Raw genomic sequence first — 14,921 nt, 5'->3', positions numbered from 1 at the left:
AATCAGCCAGAGAGCGCATTGTGCAGACAGCTTAAACACACCAAGTGAAATGCTTTTAATGCTGTGAGCTGAAGGGGCCACTGAACTGAATCATTGAGGGCTCCCTGTATTCAACTGCCGTGACCTACTTAGAACCATGACGCAGCCAGCCTTTCTTGGGAGTTTTCCTCCTTTTGCTTTAAAAAAAAGAATGGAGGAAGGAAGGGAGGGAGGGAGGGAGGGAGGGAAGGAAGGAAGGGAGGGAGGGAGGGAGGAAAGAAGGAAGGAAGGAAGGAGAGAGAAGGGAAGGAAGGAAGGAAGGAAGGGAGGGAGGAAGGGAGGGAGGGAGGAAGGAAGGAAGGAAGGAGAGAGAAGGGAAGGAAGGGAGGAAGGAAGGAAGGAAAGAAGGAAGGAAGGAAGGAAGGGAGGGAGGAAAGAAGAAAGGAAGGAAGGAGAGAGAAGGGAAGGAAGGAAGGAAGGGAGGGAGGAAGGGAGGGAGGGAGGAAGGAAGGAAGGAAGGAAGGAAGGAGAGAGAAGGGAAGGAAGGAAGGAAGGAAGGGAGGGAGGGAGGGAGGGAGTAAGGAAGGAAGGAAGAAGAGGTAATAAAAGAAGCCAAGAAACAGAAAGGAGCACAGGGGCTGTCTAGAATCTCCCTTTCCTAAACATTTTAACTTGCACATCTATAGAGGACTTAAGAAGTTACATAGTACAGTTATGGGGTTTACAATGCATGGAAAATTATACAGGTGATTTTCCCATGTTTTTAAAAGTCCTTCTATAAACAAATTTGATTTAAAAAAATCCTTTCTAACCCCCCCTCTTTCAGGAATCATTGAACTCCTTCCTGCCCCTTTGGAGAGGGCTATTCCTTCTGTTTCACCCCCTACTTCGTTCCTGTAGTTCAAGTGCTCCAATCAGTCAATCAATCAAGTGGACAATCAGGTGGTCTCCTAACTGGTTTCTCTACCTGGAGTCTCTCCCTTCTTTCAGTTGATTCTACCCTCCTATCAGGTGCATTTTCCCCAAAACACAGCTTCATGATGTCACCACGGCTCAGCAACTTTTGCGGCTCTTTGCTTTTCCGAGCAAGTTACACTAGTTATTCAACATATTCTATAAACCAAATTCAGTCGACATTTTCAGTTTTTCAAATTATCGTTTTCCTAATTTTGACTAATTTCCTTCAGTCACACTGGGCCACTCCTGTCCTCTGGCTCTGCTATTCCCTCCCCTTCCTCCCCCTTTCCACACGCTAATCTCTCTCCCTCTTCGGTGCTATTCCCAGACGTTCTGGTCCCAAGTAAAACCTCACCCTCTTCTCTCTAAGATGATTACAGTCCTAAGGAATCATTCCTTCTCTGGATTTCTTTAAGCTCAAGGAAACAGTCGTGGGTGGAAAGAATCCCTGAAGTTCTTCTCTGGGTACCGAGCATTAACAAAAAGGCGGCCTGAATAAGTTCATGGCAGAGTAATAATATAATAAGTATAACTTCAATGTAAATTTGTTGATTGAGAAATTGTGTGATTACTCTATGAGAAGGGATAAGTTAGCTGATGGCTTGTAACAACCCTTCCAACGTAGATATTCACCCAAAGCATCTTCCATCCCAGGCAGACACTTATTGCAGTTTCAGACTTTCTTCTTCCACCATTGGTAAAAGGACCCACTCATTGTTGGGTGCCTTTTCCTTTTAAGTTTTTTTCCCAGCTGGTGTGCATTCTGCATGATGGAAAAACTCTGAAGGGCCTCTGAATTTTTTTTTCTTTTTCTTTTTCTTTTTTCAGCCACTCTGCGTGGCCTGCGGGATCTTAGTTCCCTGACCAGGGATCCAACCCGCACCCCCTGCATGGGAAGCGTGGAGTCTTAACCACTGGACCACCAGGGAAATCCCTGAAATTTATTTTTAAAGTTCTCTCAAACTCTTAATGGATAGCCTTTTCTGAAATGCTGAAGAAGGGATGAGCGGAGCAGGCCATATGAATGCCTTTATCCTTTTAAGGAAAAGGAAATTCCAAATGTTAAGTGAAATTTTTTTCATCCTCCACCTCAGGTGTGTAGCACTCACCAACTCCGTCTAGCCTGGACTCTCTTGGGACACTGAAGCCCTTCTGCTTCTACAGAGAGAATGTCCCCTCACTCGACATCACTCATCCAATTCCCAACCAAACCAGCTGGGTGATCGTCCTTCCATGTGACCAGGTGGGCTTCTATTTACCCTTTCCTTCTGCCATGTCCGCCCGTTCCCAAACTTAATTGAAGAGGTCTTTCGGATTTCTGTCTAAGAGAAAGAAGAGCCTGCACTCGATCACCAAATACTTATTCCGACCTGTTGCGGACTAGGTGCCGTGCACGATGCTGGGACAGAATGGTCCCTGCCCCCATCACACTGACATCCTGGTGGGGGAAATAGGCAAATAAAAAAAATAAGCCCCAAATAAACACCGGAAGTTATGGAAAGGGCTTCAGTGGAAACGGGGTGGGTATAGAGACTGAATGGAGAATGTGGGGCGGGGGGGACGGCTAGAGGGGAAGAGCTTGTGCTCATTTCAGACCGAGAGTCGGGGAAGGCCTCCCTTACACGGGAGCCTTTAGGCTGAAATCTGACGGATAGGAGGAAAGTGGATTCCAGGTGGCGGCCACGGCTTGTCCGAGGTCTTGGCAGGAAGGAGCTTAGCCAGCGTGCTTACGGCACTGCGAGGTGGGGATGAACGCTGTACCGTGATGTTGGGAGGGAGACAGCGCCAGATCACGCGGGTCTTTGAGGCTGTGATAAGGAGGCCGGACTGTAATCTCAGAGCACTGGGTTGCCAGGTAAAATACAGAACATCCAGATACATATGAATTTCAGATAAAGAACAACTTTTTAGTTTACGTGTGTTCCAAACATTGCATGGGACACACTTATGCTGAAAATTTATTCATTGTTTATTTGAAATTCAAATTTAACTTGGCATCCTGTTTTTTTGCTTTGTTTTTTTTTTTTTTTTTTTTTTTTTTTTACTAAGTCTGACAACCTTAATTGACAGGCTGCTGAAAGGTTTTCAGTAGGCAAGTGATGTGATCCAATTTGTATTTTAAGAAGATCCCTTCGACTGCTTCTTGGAGAATGGTTTGCAGAGTGGCTTAGTTAAGTGAAGGTAAGTTCAGGGAGACTGGTTAGGCTTTCACAGCAGCTCAGAAGAGGGACAGAGCTAGTCTCGTCCTAGAGACTAGTCTTCTCAAACTTTAATGTGGATAGGAATCATGTCCGGGATCTTGTTAAAATGAAGATCTAATTCAGTAGATCTGGGGTGGGATCTGAGATACTACATTTCTAATAAGCCTCCAGGTGGTGCTGACCTTGCTGGTTTCTAGACCAAGGGTCAGCAAACTATGGCCCATTGGCCAAATCTGGCCTGCTGCCTGTTTTTGTAAATAAAGTTTTATTGAAACACAGCCATGTCCATTGGTTTCCATTTCATCTATGGCAGCTTTCTGCTTTCATGCTATGATGGCAGAGTGAAGTCGTTGAACAGAAGACTGTGTGGGCCACAAAACCGAAAAATATTTACTATTTGGCCCTTACCTGGAAAGTTTATCCGATGCCTGCCCTAGACCACAACTTTGAGTAGCAAGGTCTAGATTTGGATGGTTACCATGGAGATGGAGAGACATAGGCAGATTCAAGATATATTTGAAAGCAGAGAGTGTGGTCTACACTGGTTCATTAAACATTCCCTTCTGACATGAGCCTAGGGACCGGAGCTGCATGTTGAGACAGCTGAGAACCTGGTTATCAATGGTGATTCATCTTGAAAACATTTACCCAAGAAGCCCAAGGGGTTCTACTCGGCATACCTTTGAATGTATATAGAAGTGTGTCTATGCACACACTGAGAGTGGAAACATAACAGCACCACATAACAGCACCTGGTAACCTAGACGAATCATTTGTCATGCTAGCAAAAAACTGAAGCCCACTCCTGCTCAGACTTACTGCTGGCTGGTTTCCATTTTTCCTACCTCAACTTCCATGATCTCTACTTTCTCATGATGGGGGTGGTCTTTGCAGTAATTGTAGGTGGGGAAACTGAGGCACAGCCTTGTTACCTCCTCTGCTGACTCCACCCCCAGTAAGAAACTACCCTTTCCTCAATCTCCTCTCGCTCTCTCTTTTTAAAAAATTATAACCTTTATCCTATCTCTTAAAGGAAGGGAATATCCAGTGCTCACTTAAGAGGGAAAATCACTTTAAAACAAAATAGAAGATGGTTTTAGAAGGCAGGAGAGAAAGACTACACTTTTTCTGTGCAAATTTTTTCTTGGCATTCCTTCGCTATTCTTAGAGTTGCCACATTGACATTTTCCATGGTAAATGCACAAGGTACGATAATTCTCCTGTGTAATAAACTTACAAGGCAGTGTCATACAACAAAGTACTAAAATGACTTATCATTTAAAGACCACTCCAGGGTTGTTAGAAGTTATGAATTTCTGGAAATTGCTTTGAGTATTTTATCTTTCTAGGATAAAATACTCAAATATCAAATAATATTTTATGCACTGATGTAGTAACATTAAATGGTGGCCATGTAATACATACATTAACACCAACAAGTTAATTCCAATTTCTGCGGGGCACAATTTCCTACTAGATAGCAATTTAACACTCAGATGCTATGCTATCTTCCGAGGAGAGGGAAGCAAGCTGTTCTGTAGTTAGTCCTTGTGGCTCTGCAGTGTTCCTAGTGTTATTATACCTTTTTTTAAAAATTAAATGTGGCTGCTCTTTCTTTCCCCATGAGGGCATTGCAAAACAATAACAACTGCAAATATGAGAGATTAAGCTTGTATAATAGACTGATCCGTTTCACTTAGAAAGCTGAAGTTGCTCAGGGATAATGAATACAAGATACGTCAGCAGAGGTGAACAAAAACAAATTCTGTGTCGCTTTCACTCATGGCAAAGCTTGCATTTCAGATCACATTTGCACAAAGACCATCTGCTGGATGAAACAACTCTTCCTTCCCAAATGCATGGATTTATGTCAGAATCCAAACAGGTTTTCACTTTATTATTAAGCACTGGCAGGTTTGGAACTCCAAGTTACCATCGGAGGTGTCTGCCTCATGATCTCCTGGGCTACATTCTTTTTAATGCGGGGAAAAAAGGCGAAGTGCTGAAAAATGAAAAAAATCTCCAGATATCCTTTTTTTATTCCCTGCCTAAATTTTAAACATTTCAACAAACCTGTTTTAATGTCTTACTGAAGTGCTTAGGTGCTGAGGCACAGATGAGAGGAGAAAAGCAGACAAATAAAGGAAAAGTCTTCCCTTTCAGGAGGTACCTGAAAGGGTGAGTAGGAAAAGAAAGGGAAAGAGAAGAAGGAATGCTAAGGGGTTTTGCAATGTGAGGTTGTCTGAAACAAGCTTGGAAGGAAGCCTGGAGACAAAAGATTCGGTTCGCATCAGGTCTTGGAAGCGTGATAGAAGGAGTGTTTTATAAAAGAAGAAATCATTAAAAGGATTCACACATCCATTTGCATGAATTAGCAAACCCGGGAGAGTGCCTAAAATGGACTACAGCGCTGACCTGAAATGAAGGTCACTGATTTCCCCACAACCTCAATGCCTCAGTGTGCACAGAGCATAGTTACATGAACGAACCTTTCCAGCCAGTGTTGAGAGATCATCACCTCCAATTATCTGCATCTCGCCCATGGACTGGTCGTTCTAAAAGAAAAAGGGGAAACAATATTTTACTGTACAAGAAAACCTTTAAAGCACGTTTCCCTGTCTACCCGGCCAGTGGCGAGACTGCGCCTTACAAATATAGCACAAATAGCTGGTACAGATTCATGGTTGCCTATGGTTACCAAGAGCCACTCTCCTGCCACTGTGCTTGAGACAAAGCACTCTAATGGCTGGCGGGCGAGTCTGTGTGGAGAGGGGATGGAAGGAGTAGAGAGAGGACAAGCAAACCTAATTTTGGGACAAAAAAACCATGGAAGGTGCCTGAACCTATTCTGAGACAGATGGAACTGGAGGAGACAGTCATGCTCCTGAACTTCCCTGGGGTGAGGGGGGGCTACGGGAGCCCCAGGAGGGGCCTAGCATTTGTCAGCTGTGCCAACGGGCCTCAGTTACAGCCCTGCAGTGGGGAACAATTAGACTGGTTCCCAGAGAGGTTAGAGACCCCCTCTACTCCCTACCAGCGCTGGTCCAATCCCTCATCTGGTGTTGAGGGCAGTTCTGACAGGCCAAGGCTCAACAACTATTACAGTCAGACCTTCAGACATGGATGATGAAGGCTTAGGAACTTTCTGCAGTTCCAGGAATATGAGACCCAGAACCCCATTTGGAAGACGTTATCACAGTACCTTGTAATAACATATAATGGAAAAGAATCTGAGAAAGAATATATATATCTGAATCACTGCTGTACACCAGAAACTAACACAACATTGTAAATCAACTATACTACAATTTTTTAAAAAAAGCCTTTTCACTCAAATCCTATCAGGGGTTATGAGCATTCCTTTCCACAATATTTATATACAGGACATTATCCTGTCCCAATTAAACCTCACACACACACACACACACACACCATGAACAAAATATGGATTGTTCCTTAGTATAAATATCACAATAGAATAACATGGGGGCAGAATGGGAAACAGAGAGCAGGCAGCTGTTTTCTGGCCTCCTTGCAAAGAGGCATTAAAGGAACCGAAGCAGATATCCTACAGGCAATTGGTTTCATGACCAAGCAAGACTGCTGCGATGTTGCAGTCCCTTCATCCAAACCAAAACCAAAGTGAGAAGACACCAATAGAGGGACCAGATGTACACTGTGCTGAACCAGGAAACATCTTCGGTTACTGCTGCGGACAGCTGTTGCTTTGGCTAGTTCACTGCTTTTCTCCCTTATTCTGGCAAGAAGGTCCTGCTTCTTTCTCGGGAGAGTTCATTCCATTTGGATCAGGTGGAGCCAGGCCTTACCTGTATAAATCAGCTATGCCTGAAGCTATAACCAACCTTGAACTTTCCAGCTACTTAAGCCAATTCATTCCCTTCACATAATTTTCCCTGGGGTTGGTTTGAATTGGATTCTGTCACTTGCAACTGAGAGTCTAGACCTAGAGTTACTTTGTCATAGCACTGGTCATCCAGAAAGGGAAAAAAAAAGCCAACCAACCAATATAACAGTTTTACCAGTGAAGCAGCCTTTTATTTTTTTACCTTACTGCTCAAGTGAAAAAAAAAATGACCTTAAAATGTTCTTACTTCCACTTTGAAAGCATTCATTCCTTACTGCAAAGGAGTGGAGACAATGCTTGAAGTGGCCCATAAGTTAGATAAAACCAATGATTTTCTTCTTTTGGGAACTGATCTTAAAAGGAGAAAATCAAAGACTATCCAGAATTCGCTGATCTTTTGCTGTTTTTGTACAGGCGTATATAATCATATATTCACAAGCAGTCATGTCAGCAGGTTGAGAACTTGTCAAAAATGTCAAAGGAGAAAATTTTCTTGTCACTTCTAGAGGTGCTGAGATAAGAGGAGTTAACATAGAGAGAATTTCTGTGTATTAGACTCACACATGGTAATAGCAGCAAGAAAAATAAAATTTCAGTGTCTCCAGAGGACTGAGGTATGCAGAATTGGATGGAACAAATAAACCACAAAGTTTAATGTAAAAAAAGAGATTTATACTCTGCTAGATCAGAGTAAATTTCACAATAATTCTACTATTATCATCTCTATTCCATTGATCAGAAAAAAAACACAATACATCAGAAAGCTGAATACAGTGCTCTAAGTCATAAATTTAGTGTGTTTTCAAGCAAGTCTTATTTCAGAAGGCCTCACCTTAGTCCAAGCTTATAACGTATTTTTAATATTAGATTTGCCCTTAATATTCATCTGGAATTTATATCTTCCAAGTGTGTATACAGTCAATTGTCCTAATACCATTTATTGAATTGTTTATTTTTTTCCCTACTGGTTTGAAATGTCATTTTTATCATATCCTTCATTCTAATATGCAAGGATCAATTTCTATATACTTCTGTTTCATTAACCAAAAATGTCTATTTCAGCATCAAAACCATACCGTTAAATTATTGTAGCTTTTTAGTATGTTTTAGTGTCTGGTAGAGCAAGTCCCAATTTTTTGTTGTTCTAAAAAATTGTCTTGGCTACTTTTGCACATTTATTCTCCTATCTGGTGGGCTGTTAAGAAGATCAAATGAATTAATACACACAGAACATTTAGAACAGAGTCTGGCATATGGTAAGCACTCAGTAGATGCTAGCTGTGACTGATTTCTTCCTTTTCCTCCCTCCCTCCCTTCCTTTCTTCCTTCCTTCCCTCCTTGGAAATAATCACCCCTCAATCCTCCCTAGTACACTGGAGTCTGGAGCTCCCTGGTTTAATGACTCCGGAAAATACGTCTGGGATGGAGAAGGGCACTTAGGGGTCCAACTTCTCCATCCATACGCTTCCCATTGCCTTGCTGCGTCCAGACCATTCCTCACTCTACCTTCTAAGAACCTGGTGACAAACTAGTAAGCCTTTCAGGAATTCTGTGGCCTGATGACTCCTCTCTACTCTTTGAAATCAGCCTCCATAGACATTTAGATTTTCACTTTCTCTATTTTGCTGAGTCAATGCCCTTCCTTAATCAGTTTTATCGCCTAAAAAACACTGACATCTCTTGCCCACTGAGGTCTTCTCCCTTTCCTCTCGTGCTTGTGGGTATATATATATACCTTGTTTATTTCTTTACTGTCGTTTCGCTGGGGTTTCAGGAAAAAAAGAAGTTAACTGAATGCATTAAATTCACTGTGTTTAACCATAACATTTTTCTAGTGGTTCAAAAACATCCTTATATTCCTAGGATTGATTTTTTTTTTTTTTTTTTTACACCACTGGTTTTGATTTGAAACTATTTTCTTTGGGATTGTTCATCTGATCTTCGTAAGTAAGAATGACCTACAATTTTCCTTTCTTTTGCTACCTTTGTGGATTTTTAAAGCCAGTTATGCAAGCCTCCTATGAGTTGGGTGATTCTTTGTCTTTTTTTCTATATGCTAGAAAAGTCTGTACATGGGTGAATTTATCTATTTTGTTAAGGTTCAGTAGAGCTCAGAATAGGTATTATTTAATCCCCAATTTACAAACAAGGAACTGGATGCAGCAAGAGTCTGAGTAACTTGCCCAAAGAGGCACTACTAGTAAGTGAAGGGATCCAGTTCAATTCTAGAATTGTCTGAATTGACATTATTCTTGTGTTAATCACCCCCGTCCTCCACAATAGTCCTAGAAGGTAGAAGTAATAGTACATCTCTGAGGGTAACATGGAGAAGAAATTGGGTCCCGGTTGTACTAATGTAGTAAAATATATAAGCTGAAATGGCTAGGAGAAATCTACATCTTGAAAGAAATATTGTTAGCTGTTGTGTGGATTTATTTAAATAGCAAAGGAAGTCTCTGACGTATAGTCCAGGCATCCTCAGAAAGAAATATATTGGAAATTTCTAGTTTAGGTGACCTGATCTCCAGGTGCAAAAAAGAGCTCAGCAGGTATGGTGACTACTCAAGCAAGAGAATGTGGACTGTTTAGATAATGTTTAGAAAAAAACGTAACCGAAGAAGAATAAATATCCTGAATTCCTTTTGAGGAACCGGAAGGGGAAAAGTAAAGAAAACAAATAAACAAAAGAACCACTCTCTCAGCCATTCACTTCCAAAGTCAGAGCAACTTGCTTCATTCAGAATCTATACACGCAAAGGCTTTCTCAACATGCTCCGCCTCCACAGATGCCTTAACTTTGCTTTTTCCCTCTTCTTTTCAGCCTCATCCTTCCTCTCAGCTCTTCTCCTGTGCTCAGTAAGGTCATCAGTACTGTATCAAATGGATAGAGAGGCAAACCCCAAACCAAAACAGTTCGTTATAAGAAGCTTTAACGATCAAACCGGAGAGCTTCTAATGAAAATGTTGCAAACTGTTGAAAAAATTTTCAAAAACTCTAACATTGATACCAAGTCAGATAACAAGGACAGGTGAATCAGTTCCAGTGTTTTCTTTTTAACCAGTTGTTGATGTAGGGTGTGGGTCCCAGAGTCCTTTAAGCAGCCTGGGGTCAAAGTAGAGGTCACAGGGCAGTCAGAGCCGGTGGCTTGTGTGCCTGTCCCTTGCTTCACCCAGTACAGCTCCTCTTATCTCTGTTATATTAACTGGGTTCAAGGTAAGATGGTGGCGGCCAAAAAGTTTGAAAACTCTCATGTCAATATTTTCTTCCTTTGAAATGGACTTGCCTTCTTTTCAGTTCTTGTTCATTTAAATATCCATTTGTTTCTGAGATCATTTTTGTTTAGAAACTCATTCTTACAACCTATGTGGGTGAATTGTGAGAAAGGAACATGGTGACTGGTGAATAGGCAGCTGGTGTCCCCAGGTCCCCTGGGGACCAGACTTCCTGGGTTCCAGTCCCAGCCCCACCTTCTCTTAGTTGTAGGACCTTGAGGAAGCTACTTAACCTCTCAATGCTCCACTGTCCCTGTCTATAAAAAGAGTATGTCAATAGTTCCCACCTCCTAGGATTATTGGGAGGAGTAAATGAATTAATACGAATTCAGCACTTACAAAAGTGCCTGGCATGTAATAAGCAGTTCCTAAAGTAAGCCTTGTCTTCTCATCATCTACTTTTAGTCTAAGAAACTTGCACGTCTACCTGAGTTTCCTAACACTGACTTCGTGACGATTCTTCGTTCAGTTCACTGAGCACACGACTGCTATGAGAATGCCTCGTGCTCTGAGGTTAGGGTTTCTGAGGCTGACAGCCACCCATGAGGCATGTGGTGAAGGACTCATGGCCTTCTGTTGCCACTCTGCATCATGGCTACAGTCTTGATTAAAAACAAGCTCAGCTGTATGGTCCTTTGGGGTTTCTCAGTGACCTCTCCCCAGTTCCCAAGCTGTGATGTCTGAATCTTTAAAGTAGACCATTTCATGGGTATAATAAGCATCATTCCACTCTGCTGTTTTCACCTTTCTCCTCAATAGACAGAAGCCACCTGGAGATCATGCTCAGATCCACTTTTGTCCTTATCAGCTCTCGTCTGTACTCTGTTGGAGCCATTTATAGTCAGTAAAGAGTTAACCTTGAAATTGCTTTACAAGATGGCAGCAGAAGATCTGTAGTAGAACATGAGAATGGATGGCTGGTTTCCTGATAATTTTCCCAGGCCTGGCTCCATTTTTGCCTTGGGGATCATGAGATACCCCAATTCTTTCCTTTAATCCACCACCTCAGCTTAAGGTAATTTAAAATAGATTTACACTACTTGTCAATAACAGCACCTTGACTAAGGTTTCACACCAACTTACAAGAGAAGTCAATATCTGCAAATTATGATAAATATTATTAGTGACAACGTAGTGGTGACGCATCATCACTCATCACTGAGGGACACTCATCACTGTGCTGCATGAGACCCTAGAGTTCCCGGCACACGACGTAGTGCTTCCTCCTCCATGTCTTAGCTCGTGGTTGCTCCTGTCACACCTCCCCATCTTTCTCCACAGGACTGATTCCTAGTCTTTCTTCAAGACTCAGTTCAGGCATCATGTCTTCTAGGAAGCTTTCCAGGAGTCCCCTGGACGTGCTGGACTTGGATGTGTCCCCACAACACTCTATGCATATCTGCGCGTCAACAGACCACGTCCAACTGGAATTTTCTGTGAATGCAGCAATTGCCAATGGCATGAGAACTTCAGCACAAACAGCTTTATTTTCATCCTAACTGCACCCCCAGTGGCTGGCACATTGTGGCATCCAGTGTTTGTTGAGCTATACTGAAGCATCTGCGTCCATGAGTTTGCTGTATTTTTAATACTTCTTCCTCTACCCATGGGAGACACTAAGTGCTCTCAGGCAGCACTTGGTTTCTCTTGCTTTAAGTTCTTTCTCCAGCTGTCCAGGAGACGGAAGGAGCTTACTGCCCAATAGAGACAGAGAAAAAATAAAAACTATAAACAAACACCTATGAGAAAATATCTGTAAAGCTCAATTGAAAGGGGCACAAATGAAACTGACTTGAGTAACTTGCAAGATGGGAAGACTGAAAGAATACAGAACCTCCTTTGTGATGTCTGAATGACTCCCACCCAAACTATGTTTCTTTCTTCTTATTACTAGTATTTTATAATCTCAGTTATCAGAGCCTTCTCAGTACTTTGAAAAATCTAAATGTGAAAATCCATGTGAATTCTGAACATGAAAAATATGAAAATATGAATTAGTAAGGTATGTTAATATCAGTCTTTAATTTCATGATTAGTAAAGGATACATTTTAAAGCCAAACTAGCATTTTAACCCAGAAAAAAATATGTATATGTTAGCATGTACAATTTAGCTCATTTGAAAGAACACACGTTTTGCATTTCCTGAATTTGGTGTGTAACTTTGCAAGCAGGATGAGACCTTATTCAAGGACAAAATGGCCTTCTGTGTAATGACAATGATTTACTGCTCTATTGTGATTGGTATTCCACACCACCCAGTCTGTAAGAGGGGTCCTGGTTAGCTCAGAGTAATCCCCACCCAACAGAGAAAAGCTCTTTTCTTTATGAGAAATAAAGCAATCTTGGGTCAGAAGAAGCGACCACAATGATGAGAAGCTATAGGCTGGTAGGAATAATAAAGGGTCACCAAGAAAAAGGAAAAAGGGAGAAGAGAGAAGAAAATGGATCTTTACTTCAATTTATTTATAAAAGACCCCAGGAAAGAGGAAACTCAGTTTAAAAACAGATTCGGTGACTTTGCTTTACATGGACTCTGAAACCTTGAAGCAGGATATCCTTCTGTTTTAAACCTCAGTATGGATTTGTTGTTTTGGTTTAAATTATGTTTTTAAATTATGAGTCAGAAAGATAAACAAGTTGAACCCTTGACACAACTCAATGACCCCAAAGGACTTCGGTAAAATCTGTTTTCAAATGTGGATGACCATATCCCAGTGGTGACTATTTCTTGAAAGGTCATTTTCTCCACACAATTTTTTTTCCCTAGATAACCCAGGGAAGATTCATAATTATAACTTTAAAAAAAAAGAACCAAATGGAAATTGTTTTTCAACAGTAAAGAAATCTTAAGCCAGCTCTCACAGACCTGTTTTAAGATTGCCAGGGGATGGGACGGTGAACAGGAAGGGCCAAGGGAGAGGGCTGGTAGCACATCCTGCGCCAGGGAGACCTCCAAAACACACATTGCTTTCTGGCATTAGACTGGATCTGCCTTTGTTCCCACCCAATTGTACTCTGGGTCCAAAGGGTTCTGCTTCCTTGTGTGACTTCTCAGCTCAAAATATTTCTGCAGTTGCCCATGCCTGCAGAATGAAGTCTCATTTTGTCATCGCAACAGGCAGGGCCATCCTTAGAGCCAGGCAAGAGAGGTCTTGCACATCACAAATACCAAAACACAAAGACATTTGCTTTTTTCTTTTTGGTCTTAAAAGGAAGTTTTGGGGGAAAATTCTGGAATAGCTTGAGCTAATGAGAATTATGCAATAGGGACATGTGTGCTGAACTGGGCTTTTCCTCCCACCCCTGACCCTCACAGGGCCAAATTTGTGGTGGGGAAGGTGGTGGTGGCCTCCCTTGGGAAGCCAGACAAAGAGGCGTTGGTCTATTTTCCAGTTGGCCGCCCTAAATCACCCAAAGCAGGTGCCTCAGAGACTGGACTCCCCAGATAACTGTGTTCCCTCCCGCCTCTCTGCTCAGGAAGTAGGGTCTCAGAGGCATCTGAGTTGGAAAAGAGAGGCATGAAGAATCTAGCTGCCCCAACTCCCCGGAGAGCTTAACCTGGCCAGTCCCATGAGGGGTTCAGGCAGACTCGGTCACCATGCAGGAGCTGGTCCTGGGCCCAGCTGGTGCCCCACCCTGCCTAGCAGGTACACGGCTCTGCTCGGGCTTGTAGGCTGCAGGGATGAGCACCGCTCCTGCAGCCTCCAGGTCAGGTGATCTGGCTAGGAACATGAGCCTGGCCATGGACAAAGCTGTGAAGTTTCAAAACCTTAACTATTTAGGTATATGCTACGTGAATCTCCATTTGTTCTCTTGCCCTGGGCCTCATACATAGTAGGGTCAAAACTAACTTTGAGAACCATTTACCGAGTGCCAGGCGCTACGCTAAGGCCATTGCTTACATGAATCCTAACAAAATCCTATGAGGTGTGATCCAGCCATTGCGCTCCTTGGTATTTACCCGCGGAATCAAACACTTAGGTGCATACAAAAACTTGCACCCTAGCCACTGTGGAAAACAGTATGGAGGTTCCTCAGAAAACTAAAAATAGAATCACCATATGATCCAGCAATCCCACTCCTGGGCATATATCCAGAGAAAACTATAATTCAAAAGATACATGTACCCTTATGTTCATAGCGGCAAAATTCACAATAGCCAAGACATGGAAACAACCTAAATGTCCATTGACAGAGGAATGGATAAAGAAGATCTACACACACACACACACACACACACACACACACAATGGAATACTACTCAGCCATAAAAAAGAGTGAAATAATGCCATTTGCAGCAACATGGATGCAACTAGAGATTATGATATTAAGTGAAGTAAGTTAGAGAAAGACAAATATTATATGATATCACTTATATGTGGAATCTAAAATACAACACAAATGAACCTATCTATGAAACAGAAACAGAATCACGGACAGAGAATAGACTGGTGGTTGCCAAGGGGGAGGGGGTTGGGGGAGGGATGGAGTGGGAGACTGGGGTTCGCAGATGTAAGCCTTTATATATGCAATGGATAAACAACAAGGACCTACTGTACAGCACAGAGAACTAGAGTCAATATCCTATGATAAACCATAATGGAAGAGAATATTTTTAAAAAGAATGTATATATATGTATAACTG

The 14,921-nt window shown here is 42.2% G+C and overlaps 1 protein-coding gene across 4 annotated transcripts in view; it reads right to left on the bottom strand.

The window, feature by feature from the left end:
- Positions 1–14,921, bottom strand: part of PRTFDC1 (phosphoribosyl transferase domain containing 1) — a 98,793-nt gene that overhangs the window by 13,672 nt on the left and 70,200 nt on the right. For all 4 annotated transcript variants that reach the window (XM_057543714.1, XM_057543713.1, XM_007189889.3 and 1 more), the window contains exon 4: positions 5,627–5,692. In XM_057543714.1, the coding sequence (XP_057399697.1) occupies positions 5,627–5,692 (66 nt within the window). The remainder of the gene's footprint in view (positions 1–5,626; positions 5,693–14,921) is intronic.

Source organism: Balaenoptera acutorostrata, chromosome 3 (genome assembly GCF_949987535.1).
Source record: "Balaenoptera acutorostrata chromosome 3, mBalAcu1.1, whole genome shotgun sequence".
Taxonomy (NCBI): domain Eukaryota; kingdom Metazoa; phylum Chordata; class Mammalia; order Artiodactyla; family Balaenopteridae; genus Balaenoptera; species Balaenoptera acutorostrata.
The sequence above is the reverse complement of the archived record's forward strand: the minus strand, read 5'-3'. Positions and strand labels throughout refer to the sequence as shown.